This window comes from Mustela putorius, unplaced genomic scaffold (genome assembly GCF_011764305.1).
Source record: "Mustela putorius furo isolate JIRA1106 unplaced genomic scaffold, ASM1176430v1.1 tig00003853_pilon_pilon_pilon, whole genome shotgun sequence".
Lineage (NCBI taxonomy): Eukaryota > Metazoa > Chordata > Mammalia > Carnivora > Mustelidae > Mustela > Mustela putorius.
Window position 1 is genome coordinate 77666378 of NW_025422005.1, and position 20709 is coordinate 77687086.

At 37.3% G+C, this 20709-nt stretch overlaps 1 protein-coding gene across 3 annotated transcripts in view; it reads left to right on the plus strand.

Moving 5' to 3' along the window:
- Positions 1-20332, plus strand: part of BRDT (bromodomain testis associated) — a 78569-nt gene extending 58237 nt beyond the window's left edge. For all 3 annotated transcript variants that reach the window (XM_004752603.3, XM_004752604.3, XM_004752605.3), the window contains exons 17-19: positions 9870-10075; positions 10676-10850; positions 19951-20332. In XM_004752603.3, the coding sequence (XP_004752660.2) occupies positions 9870-10075; positions 10676-10850; positions 19951-20019 (450 nt within the window). In that variant the 3' untranslated portion in view covers positions 20020-20332. The remainder of the gene's footprint in view (positions 1-9869; positions 10076-10675; positions 10851-19950) is intronic.
- The last annotated feature ends 377 nt before the right edge of the window (positions 20333-20709 follow it).

Genomic DNA, 20709 nt, shown 5'->3' on the forward strand with positions numbered 1-20709 from the left:
GTGAATTTTCCAGTTTTATTCTTGTAATTGATTTCTAGTTTCATATTATTGTGGTCAGCAATAATGCTTGATATAATTTCAGTCTTCTTACATATATTCAGACTTGTTTTGTGGCATAACACATGATCTGTACTGGAGAATGTGGCCGTTTAACTCTTAGAAGGGCCTTCTAGACTTGCATTGTATAGTGTCCAGTATGGTAGCCACTAACCACATATGATTATTGAGCCCTTGAAATGTGGCTTGTGCAACTGAGGAACTGAGATTTAAGCCTTCTTTTTTAATTAATTTAAATTTAAAACCAATAGTTCAGTTTTTGGAAAACATATGTTTGGAATAATAGTTTGATTGTGCATATCCACTTTTTCAGCTATACATTTTATGAAATGTGATTGTAAATCTTTGTCAAAGATTAATCATTGGTTTCTTTCTCTGTTCTGTATTCTGTTCCATTGATTGATATGTCTGTTTTTGTGCCAGTACCATACTGGTTTGATTGCTGTAGCTTAATAAGTGTATCTTGAAACCTGGGATTGTGATACTCCCAGTTTGATTCTTCTTTTCCAAGATTGCTTTGGTTATTTGAGGTCTTTCTGGTTCCATACAGATTTTTTTTAATATTTTATTCATTTATTTGAGAGGGAAAGGGAGAACATGAGTGGGGTGAGGGGTGGAGGGAGAAGCTGAATTCCTGCTGAGCAGGAAGCTCAATGTGGGGCTTGATCCTGGGACTCCAGGATCATGACCTGAGCTAAAGTCAGATACTTAACTGACTGAGCCACCTAGGCACCCATGGTTCCATAGAAATTTTAGGATTATTTGTTCTAGCTTTGTGAAAATTTATATTTATATTTGAAATTGATTGCATTAAATCTATACATTGTCTTGGGTAGTGTGGACATTTCAACAATATTTGTCCTTCCAATCCATGAGCATGAAATACCTTCTATTTGTTTGTGTCATCTTCAGTTTCTTTTATCAGTATTTTATACTTCTCAGTAGAGGTCTTTCACCTCCTTGGTTAAGTTTATTCCTAAGATGTCTACTATTTTTGGTGCAATTGTAAATGGGATTGTTTTCTTAGTTTCTCTTTCTGCTACTGCAGTATTAGTGTATAGAAATGTGATGGAATTCTGTATATTGATTTTTTTTTTTTTGGTATACTGATTTTATTGTACCCTGTGCTTTACTGAATTCATTTATCAGTTCTAGTTTTTTTGGTGAAGTACTTAGGGTTTTCTAAATATAGTATCATGTCATCTGCAAATAGTGAAAGTTTTACTTCCTTACCAATGGCAGTGCCTTTTATTTCTTTTTGTCTGGTTTTTTTTTTTAAGATTTTATTTATTTATTTGAAAGAGAAAATGAGAGAGAGAGAGATAGCATGAGAATGGGGAGAGTTAAAGGGTGAAGTAGACTTCCCTCTGAGCAGGGAGCCCGATGCAGGACTTGATCCTGGGTCTCCAGGATCATGACCTGAGCTGAAGGCAGTTGCTTAACCAACTGAGCCACCCACACACCCTCTCTTGTCTGGTTGTTAAAACTTTTTTTTAGTTGGACTTTCCAACTATGTTGAATAAAAATAATGAGAAGGGGCATCCTTGTCTTTTTCCCGATCTTAGGGAAAAAGTTGCTATCTCACTTATTTCTGCTTAAATCTTTATCATTTCCTTCCTTCTGCTGACTTTAGGCTTTGTTTGTAGTTATCATTCTAGCTTCCTTAGGTGTAAGTTTAGGTTGTCAGTTTGAGATTTCTTGTGCATCTTGAAGTAGGCCAGTATTGTTAAAAACTTCCCTCTTGGCATCCCAAAGATTTTGGACCATTGTGTTTTTATTTTCATTTGTCCCTACACATGTTTTGGTTTCCTCTTTGATCTCTTGGTTGAAAAATTCATTGTTCAGTAGCATGATATTTAACCTCCATATATTTGTGTTCTTTCTAGATTTATTCTTGTGGTTGACTGCTAATTTCATAATGTTGTGGTTGGGAAAGATGTGACATGACTTTGATCTTTTTGAATTTGTCAAGATTTATTCTGTGGCCTAACATGTGATCCACTCTCCATACTGGAGAGTGCTGTGTTTCCACTTGAAAAGAATATGTATTCTGCTGGTTTAGGATAGCATGTTCTGACTGTATCTTTTGGTTCCATCTGATCCCGTGTGTCATTCAAAGCCACTGTTTCCTCTTGATTTTCCATCTTGATAATATATCATCAATGTAAGTCAGGTGTTGAAGTCCTCTACTATATTATATTGCTATTAATTACTTCCTTTGTGTTTGTTATTAGCTGCTTTATGTATTTGGGTGCTCCTATCTTGGGTGCATAGATAGGTACAACTGTTAGATCTTCTTATTATGTCTCTTGTTTCAGTCTTTGTTTTAAGGTCTGTTTTATCCACCCATAACCAGGAAGGAAATTGAAGCAGTAATCAAAAAATCTCCCAACAAACAAGAGCCCAGGGCCAGATGGCTTCCCAGGGGAAATCTACCAAACATTTAAAATCATGTTTGTGGGGTGCCTGGGTGGCTTAGTGTGTTAAAGCCTCTCCCTTCAGCTCAGTTCATGATCCCAGGATCCTGGGATTTAGCCCAGGATCCTGGGATTTAGCCCCGCATCAGGATCTCTGCTCAGCAGGGATCCTGCTTCCTCCTCTCTCTCTGCCTGCCTCTCTGCCTACTTGTGATCTCTGTCTGTCAAATAAATAAATAAAATCTTAAAATCATGTTTGTTTGTTTTTAAGATTTTATTTATTTATTTATTTGACAGAGAGTGAGAGAGACTTTGAGAGAGGGAACACAAATAGGAGAAATGGGTGAGGGAGAAGCAGAATTCCCACGGAGTTGGGAGCTTGACATGGGGCTAATCCCGGAACCCTGGGATCATGACCCAACCTGAAGGCAGATGCTCAATGACTGAGCCACCCAGGCACCCCTCTACCAATACTTAAAGAAGAATTAATGCATATTCTTATGAAACTGTTCCAAAAAACCGAAATGGAAGGGAAGCTTCCAGACTCATTCTCTGAGGCCAGCATTATCTTGATTCCAAAATCAGACAAAGACCTAACCAGAAAGGAAAATTACAGACCAATATCCCTGATGAACATGGATGCCAAAATTCTTAGCAAAATACTAGCCAGTAGGATCCAACAGCACATTAAAAGGATTATTCACCATGACCAAGTGGGATTTATTCCTGGGCTGCAAGGTTGGTTCAATAACTGCAAATCAATCAATGTGATAATACTACTTGATAAAAGAAAGGATAAGAGCTATATGATAGTCTCAGGAGATGGAGAAAAAACATTTGACAAAGTACAACACATCCTTTCTTGATTAAAACTTTTCACATTGTAAGGATAGAGGGTACATACCTCAATATAATAAAAGCCATCTATGAAAAACTTCCAGCAAATATCATTGTCACTGAGGAAAAACTGACAGCTTTTACCCTAAGGTCAAGAACATGGCAGGTATCTCCACTATCACCACTGCTGTTCAACATAGTACTAATGATGAATAATATGTTGGCTAAATGAACATAAAACAAGATTATAATAAAAAAGATTTTAAGGGGCACCTGGGTGGCTCAGTGGGTTGGGGCCTCTGCCTTTGGCTTGGGTCATGATCCCAGGGTCCTGGGATTGGGCCCCGTATCCGGCTTTCTGCTCAGCAGGGAGCCTGATTCCCACCCCCCCTCTCTGGCTGCCTCTCTGCCTACTTGTGATCTCTGCCTGTCAAGTAAATGGATGAATCTTTAAAAAAAAAAAAGATTTTAAAAATCACATACACAAAAAATGTCTATGCTACCTAGAGCAATCTATTCACTCAAAATGATCCCTGTCAAAATACCATTAGCTTTCGTCATAGAACTGGGGCAAATAATCCTAAAATTTGTATGGAACCAGAAAAGACCCTGAATAGCTAAAGGAACATTGGAAAAAAAAAAGAAAGAAAGCCGGAGGCATTACAATTCTAGACTTCAAGCTCTATTACAAGGCTGTAATCATTAAGACAGAGTATGGTACTGGCCCCAAACAGACACATTCATCAGTGGAACAGAATAGAGAACTCAGAAAAGGACCCTCAACTCCATAGTCAACTAATCTTCGACAAAGCAGGAAAGAATATCCAATGGAAAAAAGACCATCTTTTCAACAAATGGTGTTGGGAAAATTAGACAGCCACATGCAGAAGAATGAAGCTGGACCATTTCCTGACACCATACACAAAAGCAGACTCAAAATGGATGAAAGACCTCAGTGTGAGACAGGAATCCAAATCCTAGAGGAGAACACAGGCAGCAACCTCTTGGACTTAAGCTATAGCAATTTCTTGCTAAATACATCTCCAAAGGCAAGGGAAGCAAAAACGAAAATGAACTATTGGGATTTCATCAAGATCAAAAGCTTCTGCACAGCAAAGGAAACAGTCAACAAAACCAAAAGACAACTGACAGAATGGGAAAAGATACACGCAAATGACATATCAAATAAAGGGCTAGTATCAAAAATCTGTGAAGAACTTATCAAACTCAACACCCAAAGAACAAATAATCTAATCAAGAAATGGGCAGAGGACATGAACAGACATTTCTGCAAAGAAGACATCCAGATGGTCAACAGACACATAAGAAAGTGCTCAACATCACTTGGCATCAGGGAAATATAAATCAAAGCCACAGCGAGATACCATCTCACACCAGTCAGAATGGCTAAAATTAACCAGTCAGGAAATGACAGATGTTGGCAAGGAGGCAGAGAAAGGGGAACATTTCTACATGCTGGTGGGAATGCAAGCTGGTGCAGTCACTCAGGAAAACAGTATGGAGGTTCCTCAAAATTTGAAAATAGAACTACCTTACAACCCAGCAATCACTCTATGGGGTATTTACCCTAAAAATATAAATGTAGTGATCCAAAGGGGCACATGCCCCTGAATGTTTATAGCAGCAATGTCCACAATAGCCAAACTATGGACAGAACATAGATCCATCAACAGATAAATAGATGAAGAAGATGTGGTAAACACACACACACACACACACGAATATTATATAGCCATCAAAAATTGAAATCTTACCATTTGCAACAACACGGTTGGAATTAGAGGGTATTATGCTAACTAAGCAAAATAATTCAATCAGAGAAAGACTGTTATCATAGGATATAACTGATGTTTGAAATTTGAGAAACAAGAGAGAGGAGCATAGGGGAAGAGAGGAGAAAAGAGGAAAAAATAAAATAAGACGAAACCAGAGAAGGAGACAAACCTGTAAGGATGCTTGGTCTCAGGAAACAAACTGAGGGCTACTGGAGTGGGAGGGTGTAGGGTTGGGGGTAGCTGAATGATGTATGTTGAGGGAGCAGTATCTGTTGGTGAGTGCTATGCATTATGAAGGACTTATGAATCACAGACCTGTACCCCTGAAACAAAGAATTCATTGTATGTTAATTTAAAAAAATTAAAAACTAAAAAAGGGGGCATTACAGGGTAGACATTTAATGAAATAATTGTAGCTTTAACAGGTATATTCTTTAGTACAATGGATTTTTTTCACAATGAAAATGTGTGGCAGTAAAGAACACAGTGACTAATGACTATAATTTGAGGTCACTAATTGCTGTTTTCATGACCAACAGGTTTTTTTTTTTTTTTTAGTTTTTATTTATTTATTTGACAGAGATCACAAGTAGGCAGAGAGGCAGGCAGAGAGAGAGAGAGAGGAGAAAGCAGGCTCCCCACAGAGCAGAGAGCCCAATGCAGGGCTTGGTCCCAGGACCCTGAGATTATGACCTGAGCCTAAAGCAGAGGCTTTAACCCACTGAGCCACCCATGTGTCCCTGACCAACAGTTTTACCAACCATTACTTTTGTACCATGAGGGCAAATGTCAATACAGGGAAAATGGTGTGAATAATGTTTCAGTATTATTATGGAAAGTGTTTTGATCTTGTGGACTCCCTACAAATATCTGAGGACCTTCAAAGATCCATGGATAACATTTTGGGAACCACTTCTGTATAGGAATCTATTAAAATAAATATACCACACTAAATTAAAAAAAAAATAAAAAGAATAAAGTCTGTTTTGTCCAATACAAGCGTTGCTCTCGTGGTTTTCTTTTCTCTTCCATTCACATGGTAAATGTTTTTCCATCCATTCACTTTGAATCTGCATGTGTCGTTAGTATGAAATGAGTCTCTCAGAGACAGCATATTGGTGAGCCTTGCTCCTTTATCCATTCCATCACCGTTTGTCTTTTGATTGGAGTGTTTAGTCCATTTTCGTTCAAAGTAATTATTGGTAGGTATGGACTTACTGCCATTTTGTTGGTTGATTATGGTTATTTTTGTAGGTCTTCCCTGTTGCTGATTTCTTATTCTTCCCTGTTCCTGATTTTTTTCCTGTTCTCTTCTCATACAGTTTTTTTGCTTTATTTAGCGATAGGCTTGGATTCTCTTCGCTTCTCTCTCTCTCTCTCTTTTTTTTTTTTTTTTTTTTTTTTTTTTTTTGCGTATCTATTACTGGGGTTTTTAGTTTTTGGTTACTATTAGGTTTGTATGTAACATCTTATGCATATAGCAGTCTGTATTAACTTGATGGTCCTTTAGGTTGGACCTATTCCTTGCTACTGTACACCCTACCCCCATTAAGTTTTAGGTATGTGGTATCATACCTTACATTCTTTTATTTTGTGAATCCCTTGACTAATTTTTGTGACTATACTTAATTTTACTGCTTTTTTGTTTCCTATTTTTCTTACTCCTAATTACGGTCTTTCTTCCACTCAAAGAGTCCTCTTTAATATTTCTCACAGGGCTGGTTTAGTGGTAATGGATTTCTGTTTCCTTTCCCAGATTTGGGAAGTTTTTGTTATTATTTCTTCAAATAAATTTTCTCTCCCCTTTTCTGTCTCTCTTCTTTCTGGGATTCCTATAATGTGAATATTATTATGCTTGATGGTGTTGCTGAGTTCCTTAAGTCTTGTTTCATCTTTTATTATAATTACTACTACCACTACTATTATTACTAGTTTCTCTCCTTTTCAGCTTGATTGTTTTCCATTACTGTACCCTCCAGTTTGCTGATCTGTTCTTGTGCTTCCCCTAGCCTACTATTTATTCCATCTGGTGATTTTTAATTTCACTTACTGAGTTCCTGTTCTCTGGTGTGTTCCTGTGTGTGTATGTATTTTCCATCTCTCTCTTTTTTTTTAATGGTTTCACTGAGGTCTTTCACTCTTGTCTGAAATCCAGTGAGTATCTTTATGACCAACACTTAAATTCTCTTCTAGACATACTACTTACCCGTTTCATTTTAGGTCTCTGGCTATGAGTTTGTCCTGTTCTTTCATTTGGGACGTATTCCTCTTCTCATTTTGTTTAATTCTCTGTCTGTTTCTTTGTGTTACAAAAGTCACCTACATCTACACTTGAAAGTAATGGGCTTTTGAAAAAGAGGTCATGTAGTACCCTTCCTGCAGTGCAGTGTTTCCTGTTTAACAGAACCTGGCACTTCAGGCATGTCTTCTGTGTATGTCATGTGTGCCCTACTGTTGTCACTAAGACACTTTTGCCTTCAGCCTACTTATGTGCAATGGCTCATTTCCTGTTGTAGGCAAGATTTGGTTCCAGTTTTGTTAGTGAGCCAGTCTTCAGTTGCTTTGGGTTTAAGTTGAGTCAGACCAGGCATTTGCCACAGAGGCAGTAGCAGAGAACTGCTGAGTGCAGTGCTTTCCCTGTGTTTTGTCCTGACAAGCTTTAATCAGTGATTGGGTCCTGGAGCTAGCCTAGATGTCTGGCCCCAGCCCATGGCTGGGGCTGCAGTTGGACTGCTGTGTATGTTTATCTTCCCCTCTCCTCAGAGTAGTGGTCACTTTGGAGTGGTACTAGTCTCTGTCAGGGCTGCTTGCACACTGCCGGGCTTGTGGCATCACTTTAGATGGTCTTAAGGGCATATTGGAGGGTGTAGGTACACAGGAGAATGCAGGGTAGGGCATGGTGCCAGCAAGAGCCACCTCAGTTCACTGGGCTGGGATCAAGGCAAGCTGGGTTTTAGGGTCCAGGTTTGCAGAAGCATGGAGGCAGAGCAAGTGGTGTTAGCAGGTTATGTGGAGAGTGTTGTGATCATGCTGGTTCCAGGTGTCTAAGCTGGGGGTAAAGAGAGGGAAATGGTACCGACCAACTCCTTTGTTCCTGGAGAAGTCTGTCATTGATTTCTGCCCCTATAACTCAGGTCCACTGTACACTCTGAGATAAGTAAACAAATCTCCCTCTTTTATATATATATATGCACACACCCCAGAGGTTTTCATATTGTTGTTTCCATTGCTGACCTCCACAGTGCTGTTTGTTGTGCTCTCTGTAAGGACTTAGACTACCCTCCCAGTTCTCTGACAGAGCCCTCTGAGTTTTAAAGTTCCAAGTGTTAAAGACCTGCTGATTGTAAGAACTTAGGAGATTCTGCTTCTCTGGTTCAAAAGCCAAATATTATGGTGGTTCATCTTCCTGGTGTGTCGGGTCTGTTTAATTCTCATGCCCATGCTCAGTATCCCTCCCTCCCATAGACAGTCCCACAGAAAGTGCAGTGGGTCTCTTTAGCTTCCCACCACCTCTTGCCCTTCCTACCCTGCCTCTTCTCTATATTTGGCTGTGTAGATTCTGTTCTGCCTGTCTTGGGTCATTTTCTGGGTTATTTACATCGATATGTGTGATATTTGTATCCAAGGGGCAAGGTTTTTATCCAGTAGGATTCTCCTACTCTGCCTTCCAGATATAATCCCTGTACTGGAAAATTTTATTTTTTGTTAATTTTATTTTTTGGATTTATCTATTTACTTGAGAGAGAGAGAGCAGTGTGCACATGAGCAGAGGGTATGGGACCCAGGGAGAGAGACTCCCTCAAGCAGACTCCCTGCTGAGCTGGAGCCCAGCTCAGGACTCAATCCCACAACCCTGAGGTCATGACCTGAGCTGAAATCAAGAGCCGGACACTCAACCAACCAAGCCACCCAGGCACCCCTATTCTGGAAAATTTTAAACTACACTTCTCTTGGGTTGCATGGATCTAGATCATGATAGAACTCATTTAAGAACAGTGGTCACGGTCAGTTAATTTTTTAAGAAAGGAAAGAAGAAAGTATGTCAGAGGATTCCCAGCAAATGGCATTCCCATGCCACTCTTATGGCATCATCTTTCTTTGCATCTTATTAATAATTTGTATATTTGGTTTATTTTTTGTATGGGACCATAAATATCTTTTTTTTACATGACTGACTTAGTGTTTACTTAGTTTTATAGTCCTTGTAGATTCTCACTTAAACTGTTGGGTCCACTTATCATAAGCTAGCTTTTCCAATACAGTACAGTACTGTAAATGTATTTTCTCTTCACTACAATTTTCTCAGTAACGTTTTCTTTACTCTAGCCTAATTTATTGTAAGAATACAGTATATAAATACTTACAGTATAGAAAAGATGTGTTAATTGACTGCTGATGTTATTGGTTAAGCCCTCCAGTCAACAGGCAGCTATTAGTAGTTTTTTCAGGAAGTCAGAAGTTATACACGGACTTTTGACTATGTAAGTTAAGTGTCAGCAACTGCAAATCCACATGTTGTTCAATAGTCAACTGTGTATGTACATTAAATTGAAATAATTGGTAAGCATGCTATTTTAATTTGGTCTTAGATGAATGAGTTCAGCTTATCTGATATATTTCCAGTATTTTTCATAATTTGATAAAATTACATGAAGGCCTTTGGAATCTTAATTTGATCTATTACTATATCAAAGAATACTGTTTTCCTTCCATAATGTGGTTGACATCTGTAGACGCAAACTAAATCAGATATTTGTTTTAGGATATAAAGATCAAGAATGCAGACTCTTGGAAAAGTTTAGGCAAACCAGTCAAAACATCCGGTGTACTGAAATCCTCAGACGAGCTCTTCAACCAGTTTAGAAAAGCAGCAATAGAAAAAGAAGTAAAAGCTCGAACACAGGAACTAATACGGAAACATCTGGAACAGAATACCAAGGAAACAAAAATATTTCAAGAAAATCAGAGGTCTGTAATTTACTGTATTAAAGGAGGCTGGGAGATAGTCTTTTTTTTTTCATTTATTTCCTTTTATTTATTCAAATATTCGTTCATGTCTGCTTGCATTGACAATGTGTAGCAGTCTCCATCCCTTACGGTAGACATGTAATTTTAAATATATTTCTTTTTTGTCAAGTGATCATGATTTATCTATTTAGTAGAACACAAAGCAAATTATAATTGCAGAAAGTACAATTTTATTGATTTTTTTAACTGACAAGTAGTATCTACTTTGAGGAGGAGAGAAATTCAAGTGATTAAGCTATTTATAACAAGATACTAATATAGCTAAATCATAATGATACTATTTTCCAGAAATATCTTATTTCCATTCTGTGTGAAAGAACATAGTAGTATACCTTGGTTAGTTCCCATAACTTTCTCTTTGCTAATGTAGATTGCCTTTGCACAATTTGACATCAAAAGTCCAACTTTAAAATGACATCATAACATATGAAAAGGGGATCTAAAACACTGCTTTATATTTATAATTTAATTAATGTATCTTTTGTAATGAAAACTTTTAAGGAGCTTGAAACCTACTTTGAGCTATACTTTTTCTTTAAGGGACCTTGGCTTCACTCAAGAATCTTTTTCAAATAAGACACAAAACCAGTACCTTGGAGAAGAACAGAAGGAACATCAGCAGTCTTCAGAAGCTCAAGATAAATACAAACTCTGGCTCCTCAAAGACCGTAATTTAGCAAGGGAGAAAGAGCAAGAGCGGAGGAGGAGAGAAGCAGTAAGTAAATATTAATTTACTAAATCTAACTAAGGAACGATTTAACAGAGCAGTATCTTCTACAGGTCCAAAGACAAATTCAGAGTGGTTTTCATAGACCGTGAATTTACATCTTTAGTGAGGATCAAGTTCTAAAATCAGAACCTAAAATAAAAATTTCATAGTCAGAGAGTGTAATCATAGAGTATGGTCATGGAGTTACTAGACTATGTAGGTCCAACTACTAGTTCTGCCATTTCCTAGACTTGTGGGTTTTGGCAATTTATTTAACCTCTCTGTGCCTCAATTTCCTTGTCTGCAAAGTGGGAATAATACCTGTTGTGAAGACAGAATGAATTTACATGTAGTAGTAAGCACATAGGAACATTCCTGGCATAGAGATAGAGTGGTTTATCACTTACTGTTATTAATTCTTGAAAAATCCGTAAACTATTGGTAAATTGTGGCTAAAAGTTACACCATATATCCCAAGGTCAGTGTTCTAGTTGAACACTAGATGAAGAAGTTGACTTGCATTGTAAGTCCGTTACATCTCTCTCTTCTTTATAAAATTTTATTTAGTTAGTTCAGACAGACAGAAAGAGCATGAGTTGGGGAGAGGGGCAGAGAAAGAAGTATGCTTACAGCTGAGTAGGGAGCCCAATGTGGGGTTTGATCCCAGAACCCTGGGATCATGACCTGAGCTGAAGGCAGACACTTAACCAACTGAGCTACCTAGGTGCCCCTAAGTCTGTTATACCTTAATAAAATTGGAGAGGGAAAAAAAAAACCTGACATGTTTAAGAGTCTTAATACACAGAAAATAATGTTTAAACACTGGAATTAATTCCTTCTTTCATCCATGGATATTTAGAAGTATATAGTTTCCAAATATTTGGGAATTTTCTGGCTAGTAATTTTTGTTAGTGATTTCAATTCCACTGTAGTCCAAGAATGTATAACATCTTAAATTCATTAAGACTTCTTTAACGGTCCACATTATGGTCTACCTTGGTGAATATTCTCTGTACACATGAGGAGAATGTGAATTCTGCTGTTGAGTAAAGTATTAAACAGGCTAAGTTGGTTGATAGTGTTGTTCAAGACTCCTGTCTATATTCTTGCTGATGTTCTGCCAGCTTATTCTATCAAGTACTGAAAGGGGCATTGCCATCTATGATTAAATAGTTATAGAATTGTCTTTTTATCTTTGTAACTCTGTTTTATTTCATGTATTTTGAAGCTGTGTTGTTAGACACCTGAACATTTAGGATTTTTATGTCCTCTTGATTAATTAATCCCCTTTCCATTACAAAGTAATCTTGATTCTTGATGATACTATTTACTCAGAAATTTACTTGGAAACATATCCACTTCACCTTTTGTATGACTTATGTTGGTATGGTATAAAAAAATGTTTTTGTCCTTTTACTTTTAACTTGTGTTTTAATATGTATATATTTTTAAAGATTGATTTATTTATTTATTTGATAGAGAATGAGAGAGAGACCACAAGTAGGCAGAGAGGCAGGCAGGGAGAGGGAGAAGCAGGCTCTGCGCTGAGCAGAGCGCCTAATGCAGGCTCCATCCCAGGATCCCGAGATCATGACCTGAGCCGAAGTTAGAGGCTTAACCCACGGAGCCACCCAGGCACCCCTGTATTTTAATATTTAAAGTGAATTTCAGGGGTGCCTGGGTGGCTCCATGGGTTAAAGCCTCTGCTTCGGCTTAGGTCATGATCCCAGGGTTCTAGGATAGAGCCCCACATGGGGCTCTCTGCTCAGCAGGGAGCCTGCTTCCTCCTCTCTCTCTGCCTGCCTCTCTTCCTACTTGTGATCTCCATCTGTCAAATGAATAAATAAAATCTTTTAAAAAAAAAAGTGAATTTCATGTAGGTAACATGTAGTGAGGTCTTGCTTTTTTTTTTAATCCAACCTCTGCCTTTTATACAAGTGTTTAGATAGACCACATTCAATATGGTTATTGATAAGGTTAAGTTTGAGTGCAACGTCTTTTTATTTCTTTTGTTTGTCTGTTCTTGTTAGCTCTTTTTGCCCCTACATTCTTCTAATCATGTTCTTATGGTTCTGTGTTATTTGCTTCCTTGGCTTATTATCAGCAACACTCTTGTTATTTGATGGTTGCTCTAGAGTTTTTAGTATATACTTTAGCTTAACACAGTGTTCCTGTGAATAATGTTATACCACTTCGCATTTGGTAGAATAACCTTACAGCGATGTGTACTTCCATTTCTCCTCTCCCAGATTATATGCTAATGTTTAAGTAGTCAAATTATCTTTTTTTTTTTACTTTATTTTTTCAGTGTTCCAAGATTCATTGTTTGTGCATCACACCTAGTGTTCCATGCAATACGTGCCCTCCTTAATACCCACCACCAGGCTCACCCAACCACCCATTCCCCTCCCCTCCAAAACCTTCAGTTTGTTTCTCAGAGTCCACAGTTCCTCATGGTTTGTCTCCCCCTCCGATTTCCCCTAACTCACGTCTCCTCTCCTTCTCCCAGTGTCCTCCATGTTATTCCTTATGCTCTACAAGTAAATGAAATCATAGGATAATTGACCTTTTCTGCTTTACTTACTTATACAGTCAGTATAATCTCTTTCTGTTTATACAGAAGTTGGGTATTCATCCTTTCTGATGGAGGCATAATACTCCATAGTATCCACATCTTCTTCATCCACTCATCTGTTGAAGGGCATCTTGGCTGTTTCCACAGTTTGGTGACTGTGGCCATTACTGCTATGAACATTGGGGTACAGATGGCCCTTCTTCTCACTACATCTGTATCTTTGGGGTAAATTCCCAGTAGTGCAATTGCAGGGTCATAAGGTAGTTCTATTTTTAATTTCTTTTTTTTTTTTTTAAAGATTTTTATTTATTTATTTGTCAGAGAGAAAGCGAGCGAGATCCAGCACAGGCAGACAGAGTGGAAGGCAGAGTCAGAGGGAGAAGCAGGCTCCCTGCGGAGCAAGGAGCCCGATGTGGGACTCGATCCCAGGACGCTGGGATCATGACCTGAGCCGAAGGCAGCTGCTTAACCAACTGAGCCACCCAGGCGTCCCCTATTTTTAATTTCTTAAGGAATCTCCACACTGTTTTCCAAAGTGGCTGCACCAACTTGCATTCCCAGCAATAGTGTAAGAGGGTTCCCCTGTCTCCACATCCTCTCCAACACTTGTTAACTCTCTTGTTGATTTTGGCCATTCTAACTGGTGTAAGGTGGTATCTCAATGTGGTTTTGATTTGAATCTCCCTGATGGCTAGTGATGATGAACATTTTTTCATGTGTCTGTTAGCCATTTGTATGTCTTCTTTGGAGAAGTGTCTGTTCATGTTCATGCTAAGGAAATGTTAAAAAAGAAAAAAAAAAAACTGGGGGCATCACGTTTCCTGATTTCAAACTTTACTACAAAGCTGTGATCACCAAGACAGCATGGTACTGGCACATAAACATAGACCAGTGGAATAGAGTAGAGAGTCCAGAAATGGACCCACAATTCTATATAGGGTCAAATAATCTTTGACAAAGCAAGAAAAAATATAGAATGGTAAAAAGACAGTGTCTTCAATAAATGGTTCTGGGAAAATTGGACAGCTATGTATAGAAGAATGAAGCTTGACCATGCTCTTACACCATACACAAAGATAAACTTGAAAAGGATAAAACACCTCAATGTGAGGCAGGAATCTTTCAAAATCCTAGAGGAGAACATTGGCAGTAACCTCTACAACATCGGCCACAGCAACTTCTTTCAAGAGATGTCTCCACAGGCAAAGGAAACAAAAGTGAAAATGAACTCTTGGGACTTCATCAAGATCAAAAGCTTCTGCACAGCAAAGGAAACAGTAGACAAAACAAAGAAGCAACCCACGGAATGGGAGAAGATACTTGTAAATGACACTACAGACAAGGGGCTGATATTCAAGATCTATAAATAACTCCTCAAACTCAACACTCAAAAAACAGATAATCACGTCAAAGTATCTTTTTAAAAATTTTAGGGATGCCTGGGTGTCTCAGTTGGTTAAGCATCTGCCTTCAGGTCATGATCGCAGGGTCTTGGGTTTGATCCCTGCATTAGGCACCCTACTCAGTGGGAAGTCTGCTTCTCTCTCTTCCTCTGCCCTTTCCCACTACTGTGCTCTCACCCCCCCCCAAATAAATAAAGTCTTTTTAAAGAAGTTTTAAATAAGTTAAAATTGTAGATTTACCTATGTAGTTGTTCATTTCCAGTGCTCTTCATTCATTTAGATCCAGATTTCCAAACTGTATTAATTTTCCTTTCTCCTAAAGGACTTAACATTTCTAGTAGTGGGGTCAGTTGATGATAAATTGTTTCAAGTTTTGTATATCTGAAAATACCTCTCTTTGGCCCTTTTATATCAGTAATAAACTTTTAGAACATTTTAGATTCAAAGCAAAATTGAGCCCCAAATACAGTTCCCACGTATTCCTCCCCTGCCCCCTACCTATCAACACATAACCTTCCACACTATCAGCATCCCATGACCGGTGAACCAGTATTGCACTACATTGACACATCACTGTCAACCTTTCTATCAAGAAAAATCCATACCTTACTTTAGGGTTCACTCTTTGTGTTATGCTTTTTATGGGTTTGACAAATATGTAATGACACAGATCAGTCATTACAGTACCATCAGAATAATTACCTTTTTAAAAAGTCCCCTGTATATCTCCTACTAATCCCTTCTAAACACTCATCTGTTTATTATATCCATAGTTTTGCCTTTTCCAGAATGTCATAAATTGGAACCATACAATGTATAGCTGTTTCAGACTGGTTTCTTGCACTTTAGTAATATGCATTTAAGGCCCTGTGTGTCTTTTTGTAGTTTGATAGCTCATTTCTTTTTGGCTGAATAAATACTCCCAGTATGTGGCTGTATGACCGTTTATCCATTCACCTATTGATAGACATCTGGTTGCTTATAGCTTACAGCAATTACAGTGAACTGCTATAAACACACGTGTGCAGGCTTTTGTGTTTTAAACTTGCCTTTATTTTTTAAAATATTTTTTGCTGGATATATAATTCTAGATTGTTAATGTTTTTTTCTTTCAGTACTTTACAGATGTTCCTTCACTAGCTTCTTGCTTGCTGTTTCCAGTGAGAAATTTGGTATCATTGTATAACATGCCTTTCCTCTGGCTGCTTTTAACAGTTTTATTCATCACTGGGTTTTTTTTCTATTGCTTTTATACTTTGTTGGGCTTATTAGAAATGTGTGTTTATAGTGTCCATCAAACTTGGAAAATTTTGGCCATTCTTTCTTCATATTTTTTCTTTTTCCTCTTTTCCTCCTTTGAGCACTTACTAGGCCTCTTGAAGTTGTCCCACATTCATGCTCTTTAAATTTTTTTTTTTAAAGATTTTATTTATTTATTTGACAGAGAGAAATCACAAGTAGATGGAGAGGCAGGCAGAGAGAGAGAGAGGGAAGCAGGCTCCCTGCTGCGCAGAGAGCCTGATGCGGGACTCGATCCCAGGACCCTGAGATCATGACCTGAGCCGAAGGCAGCCACCCAGGCGCCCCAATGCTCTTTAAATTTAAACCAGTTTTTTTCTTTTCCTTTGGGGTGCCTGGGTGACTCGGTCAGTTTGGTGTCCAGCTCATGATTTCGGCTCAGGTCATGATCTAATGGGTTGTAGGATTAAGCCCTGTATTGGGCTCTGCAATGGGCAAGGAGTCTGCTTGGGATTTTCTCTCTCCTTCTCTCCCTCCCTCTTCTCACTCGTGCTTGCTTTCTCTCTCAGATAACTAAATAAAACAATAAAACAATTTTTCTGCATTTCATTTTGCTTCAGTTCACTAATCTTGAATGTCTATCTGCTGTTAATTCTATCCAGTGTATTTTTCATCTAAGACCTTGTAACTGTCATCTCTAAAAGTTGAATTTGAGTCTTTTAAAAATATTTCTTGTATTTTTATTAAGCTTTTGAACAGACAAAATACAATTATCATAACCTATTTCAGTGGGCTTCTCTGATAATTCTGAGTGTCAGCTCCAGGTTGGTTTCAGTTGATTGATTGGTCTCTTTATAGAAATGTTTTTCTGCTTCTTTATATGGTAATCATTGATGCCCGATGTTGAGTTTTAACTTGCTGGGTGCTGGATATTTTTGTGATCCTGGGAAAGATGCAGGTATTCCTAGGACATTCAGGAACGTAGTTTGAAAAGAAAAAAGCCATTGACTTTGGCTGTATATTGATTATCATACAAATGAATTTACTAAGGAATAATGTACAAAAGTTTTGTCAGCTTCTTATTTTATAATACTGAGGTAGAAATAAACTGTATTTGGCAGTGTTGTAACATGTGGTGTTTACAACAATGTGTTCTTACAGAACTTTCTACTATGAAATATTCTTTATCTGTGAAATCAAATATAATAGCAGCTAGCCACATATGGCTCTTGAGCACTTGAAATGTGGCCAATCCCACTTAAAAACTAAATTTTAAATTTTATTTAATTTAAATTAATTAAAGGTTTAAGTAATTTAAACATTTAACCTTTTTTGTGTTTTTTTAAGGAGCACATAATTTTTCATTAGTACTTAGCTAGGACTGTTTTCTCTAATGACTTATGAATTTTTCCTGTTGGTTCTCATAAGGGCCGAACTTCAGGTACCCATATGTGATTTCTCAGCAACTTAACTTGCTACCTAACAACCCAGTGAGGTAACCTAGTATAATTTCTAATATCCTAAGCACTTTTCTGGAACTTGTCTAGACCTGGAAGCCACCGAAATGTAACTAACACCACATCTGACAGATTTGATAACTAACAACCAGATCTTAGATCTACCTACTATTATTTTTGACATCCCAAACTCTTATGTTGATGCTAATTTACAGATACGTACTCAAAAAAAGACATCATAACTTGAAACCTAGCAGAGTTACCATGAATTCCCAGTTCCCTTGACCAAGTGTTTTATTTTAAATCTGAATGGTTGAGGTGTGTATGTTAGGTTATGATGATAGCTGCAGAGTGTTAGTTAGGTAAATCATGGTATCAGAGGTTAGCTGGTGTAGAGAATAATTGTTCCATATCAGTAATTATTTCACACTGCAGATTTTAGTCAAGATGGAAGACAGTCTGAAATAAAGTACTTTTAAAGTAAAAATAAGTTTCATTACATATTTTTATAATTTTGCAGTATGTCTGATACTTAACAGGAATATCACATGATATTTAGATGAGGACAGTGTATCCAACTCTCATATTGGAGGGTTAAAATAGAACTTTGGGGAACTCTGGGACAGACATATGGCAACCTAGGCATTAGGCATCCTAGGCATTAGCTGGCATTAGGTAAGTAGCCTGGGTTATGATTTAATAGTTTATCCTTTTGTGTCTATGACATTTTAAAAGCAATGTTTATAGTTTATAAGAGTCACATGTAACTTTTCAATATCCCTTTGGTATATAAGCCATAATTTCAAATCATCTCCCACATAGCCAATGGGAATACTTCTCATCCAGGAAGTCAACCAGTTAGTTGCAGATTCACACATTTACCTATACTCTAGGCTGTTACTATTTACTGATGAAAAAAACAAAAGAACATTTTTTTTAAAAAGATTTTATTTATTTATTTGAAAGAGAGTGAGAGCAAGAGAGATCAGAGAGTGAGAGGCAGACTCTCTGCTCAGCAGAGAGCCTGATATGGGGCTGGATCCTAAGACCCTGAGATCATGACCTGAGCCAAAAACAGAGGCTTAACTGACTGAGCCACCCAGGTGCCCCAAGAAAGAAACATTTTTAAAAAAAAATTTACTTGCTTAATTGGGGGAGGGAGTGGGCAGAGAGAGAGAGATGGAGAGAGAATTCCAAGCCAACTCCACATTCAGCATGGAACTCAAAGCAGGGCTCAGTCTCCTAACCCTGAGATCATGACCTGAGGCTAAACCAAGAGTCAGATGCTTAACCAACTGTGCACCAGTCAGGTGCCCCAAAAAACATTTTTAAAAATTTAATAGTTGGTGTCATTTTGGATGCCATCACATGAACTTTTGAGAGAAGACGAGAATATAAGATACATTTATTTCCTTTGCCTTATTTATTTTATTTTATTTTATTTTTTTTTTTTTTTAAGATTTTATTTATTTATTTGACAGAGAGAAATCACAAGTAGATGGAGAGGCAGGCAGAGAGAGAGAGGGAAGCAGACTCCCTGCTGAGCAGAGAGCCCGATGCGGGCCTCGATCCCAGGACCCTGAGATCATGACCTGAGCCGAAGGCAGCGGCTTAACCCACTGAGCCACCCAGGCGCCCGCCTTATTTATTTTAGATTTTATTTATTTATCTGAGAGAATAAGAGAGAGTGAGCAGGGGAGCAAGAAGGGCAGAAAGGGAGAAGCAGACACCTCACTGAGCAGGGTGCCCGACATGGGACTCAGTCCCAGGACCCTGAGATCATGACCCGAGCCAAAGGCAGATGACTTAAGCAACTGAACCACCCAGGCACCCCTATTTTCTTTGTTTTAGACTTTTATTTACTTTAGCTTATTTTCAATGGCTTTTTAGCATTTAATGAACACCATTGTACTGAGTATTATACATGCATTTTGGTTTGATTTTCATAAATACCTATATATAAAATAAACTTGGTTAAATAATTTGCTCTAGGTTACACAGTAAGTGGCAGAATCCAGGAAAGTCTGCATTTTAATGTTACATATTATAATTTCCTAAAATAGTTAGAGATACTGATCCACTCAGAAAATAATTTTATATGTCTAGTGCTATGTTGGTTGTAGAGATAAATGAAACAATATAATCTCAGTTCATGTCCTTGTTAATATTCTGTCAACACTGAGAGTTTTATCTCTTATATGGAGAAGTGAAACTTGTTCTTAGTGTTCTTGTAAGTTTTATTTATCACATGAACAAGAGTTTAACAAAAGTCAGTATTTGAACAGAAATAGAAAATTACATAAACTCATTATGTTAAATAGTGTTCATGTTGTATAATCTGTTCTAAATGTTGTGTAATCATTTTTATATAGTTCTAACAAAGGCATAAGTTTTTTTAAAGTAATAATGAATTTTCTTCCTTCTTTCTACAGATGGCTGGTACCATTGATATGACTCTTCAAAGTGACATTATGACAATGTTTGAAAACAACTTTGATTAAAACTTACTAACCATCAACTTAAAATGGATGATATAAAAGATTAAAATGCATATGGTAAATGATTGATTTCAAACACCAAGATACCAATCTTATATTGTATTTTGACTGCTCTAAAATGATTAAACAGTTTTCACATATATTTTTAATAGCTATATGTTCATTTTCTAAATGGTATAATTTGCAGGGAATTATATTTTGGATCCCTAAAAATTGAATAAATTCCCAGATGTTATTCATTTTATAAATAATTGTCTGCTATGTATTATAGGCCCTTTGTAAGCAGTGAAGATCTAAAAGAGATAGCCCCTTCTTGTTTAAAAATGAAAAATATATAAAAGTGTAACAAAAACAGCCCCTGTTGAGTTTTTAACTTTTAAAACAAATGCTTCTCTGCCTTAAAATATTTAGGACCTCTAACAAATAATACTTGGGTTTTTTTGACCATTAGGCTACATAAAATTCTCTCCTGATCCTGTATCCAAAAGTTATATTGAAATTTGGTTTAAAGAGAATGTTACCTATGGTTTGGATAATGTTAAATTTGAGCAAAATAATAGCAATATTATGATGTAAGTTTCTATAGGAACTTATACAATTCTTATATGCATATGTGATACCAATGAATGTTTACATTTTTACTTAACTATGTAGTCTTTAAATGTGTAAATTATTTTTGTTTCATCATTCTCC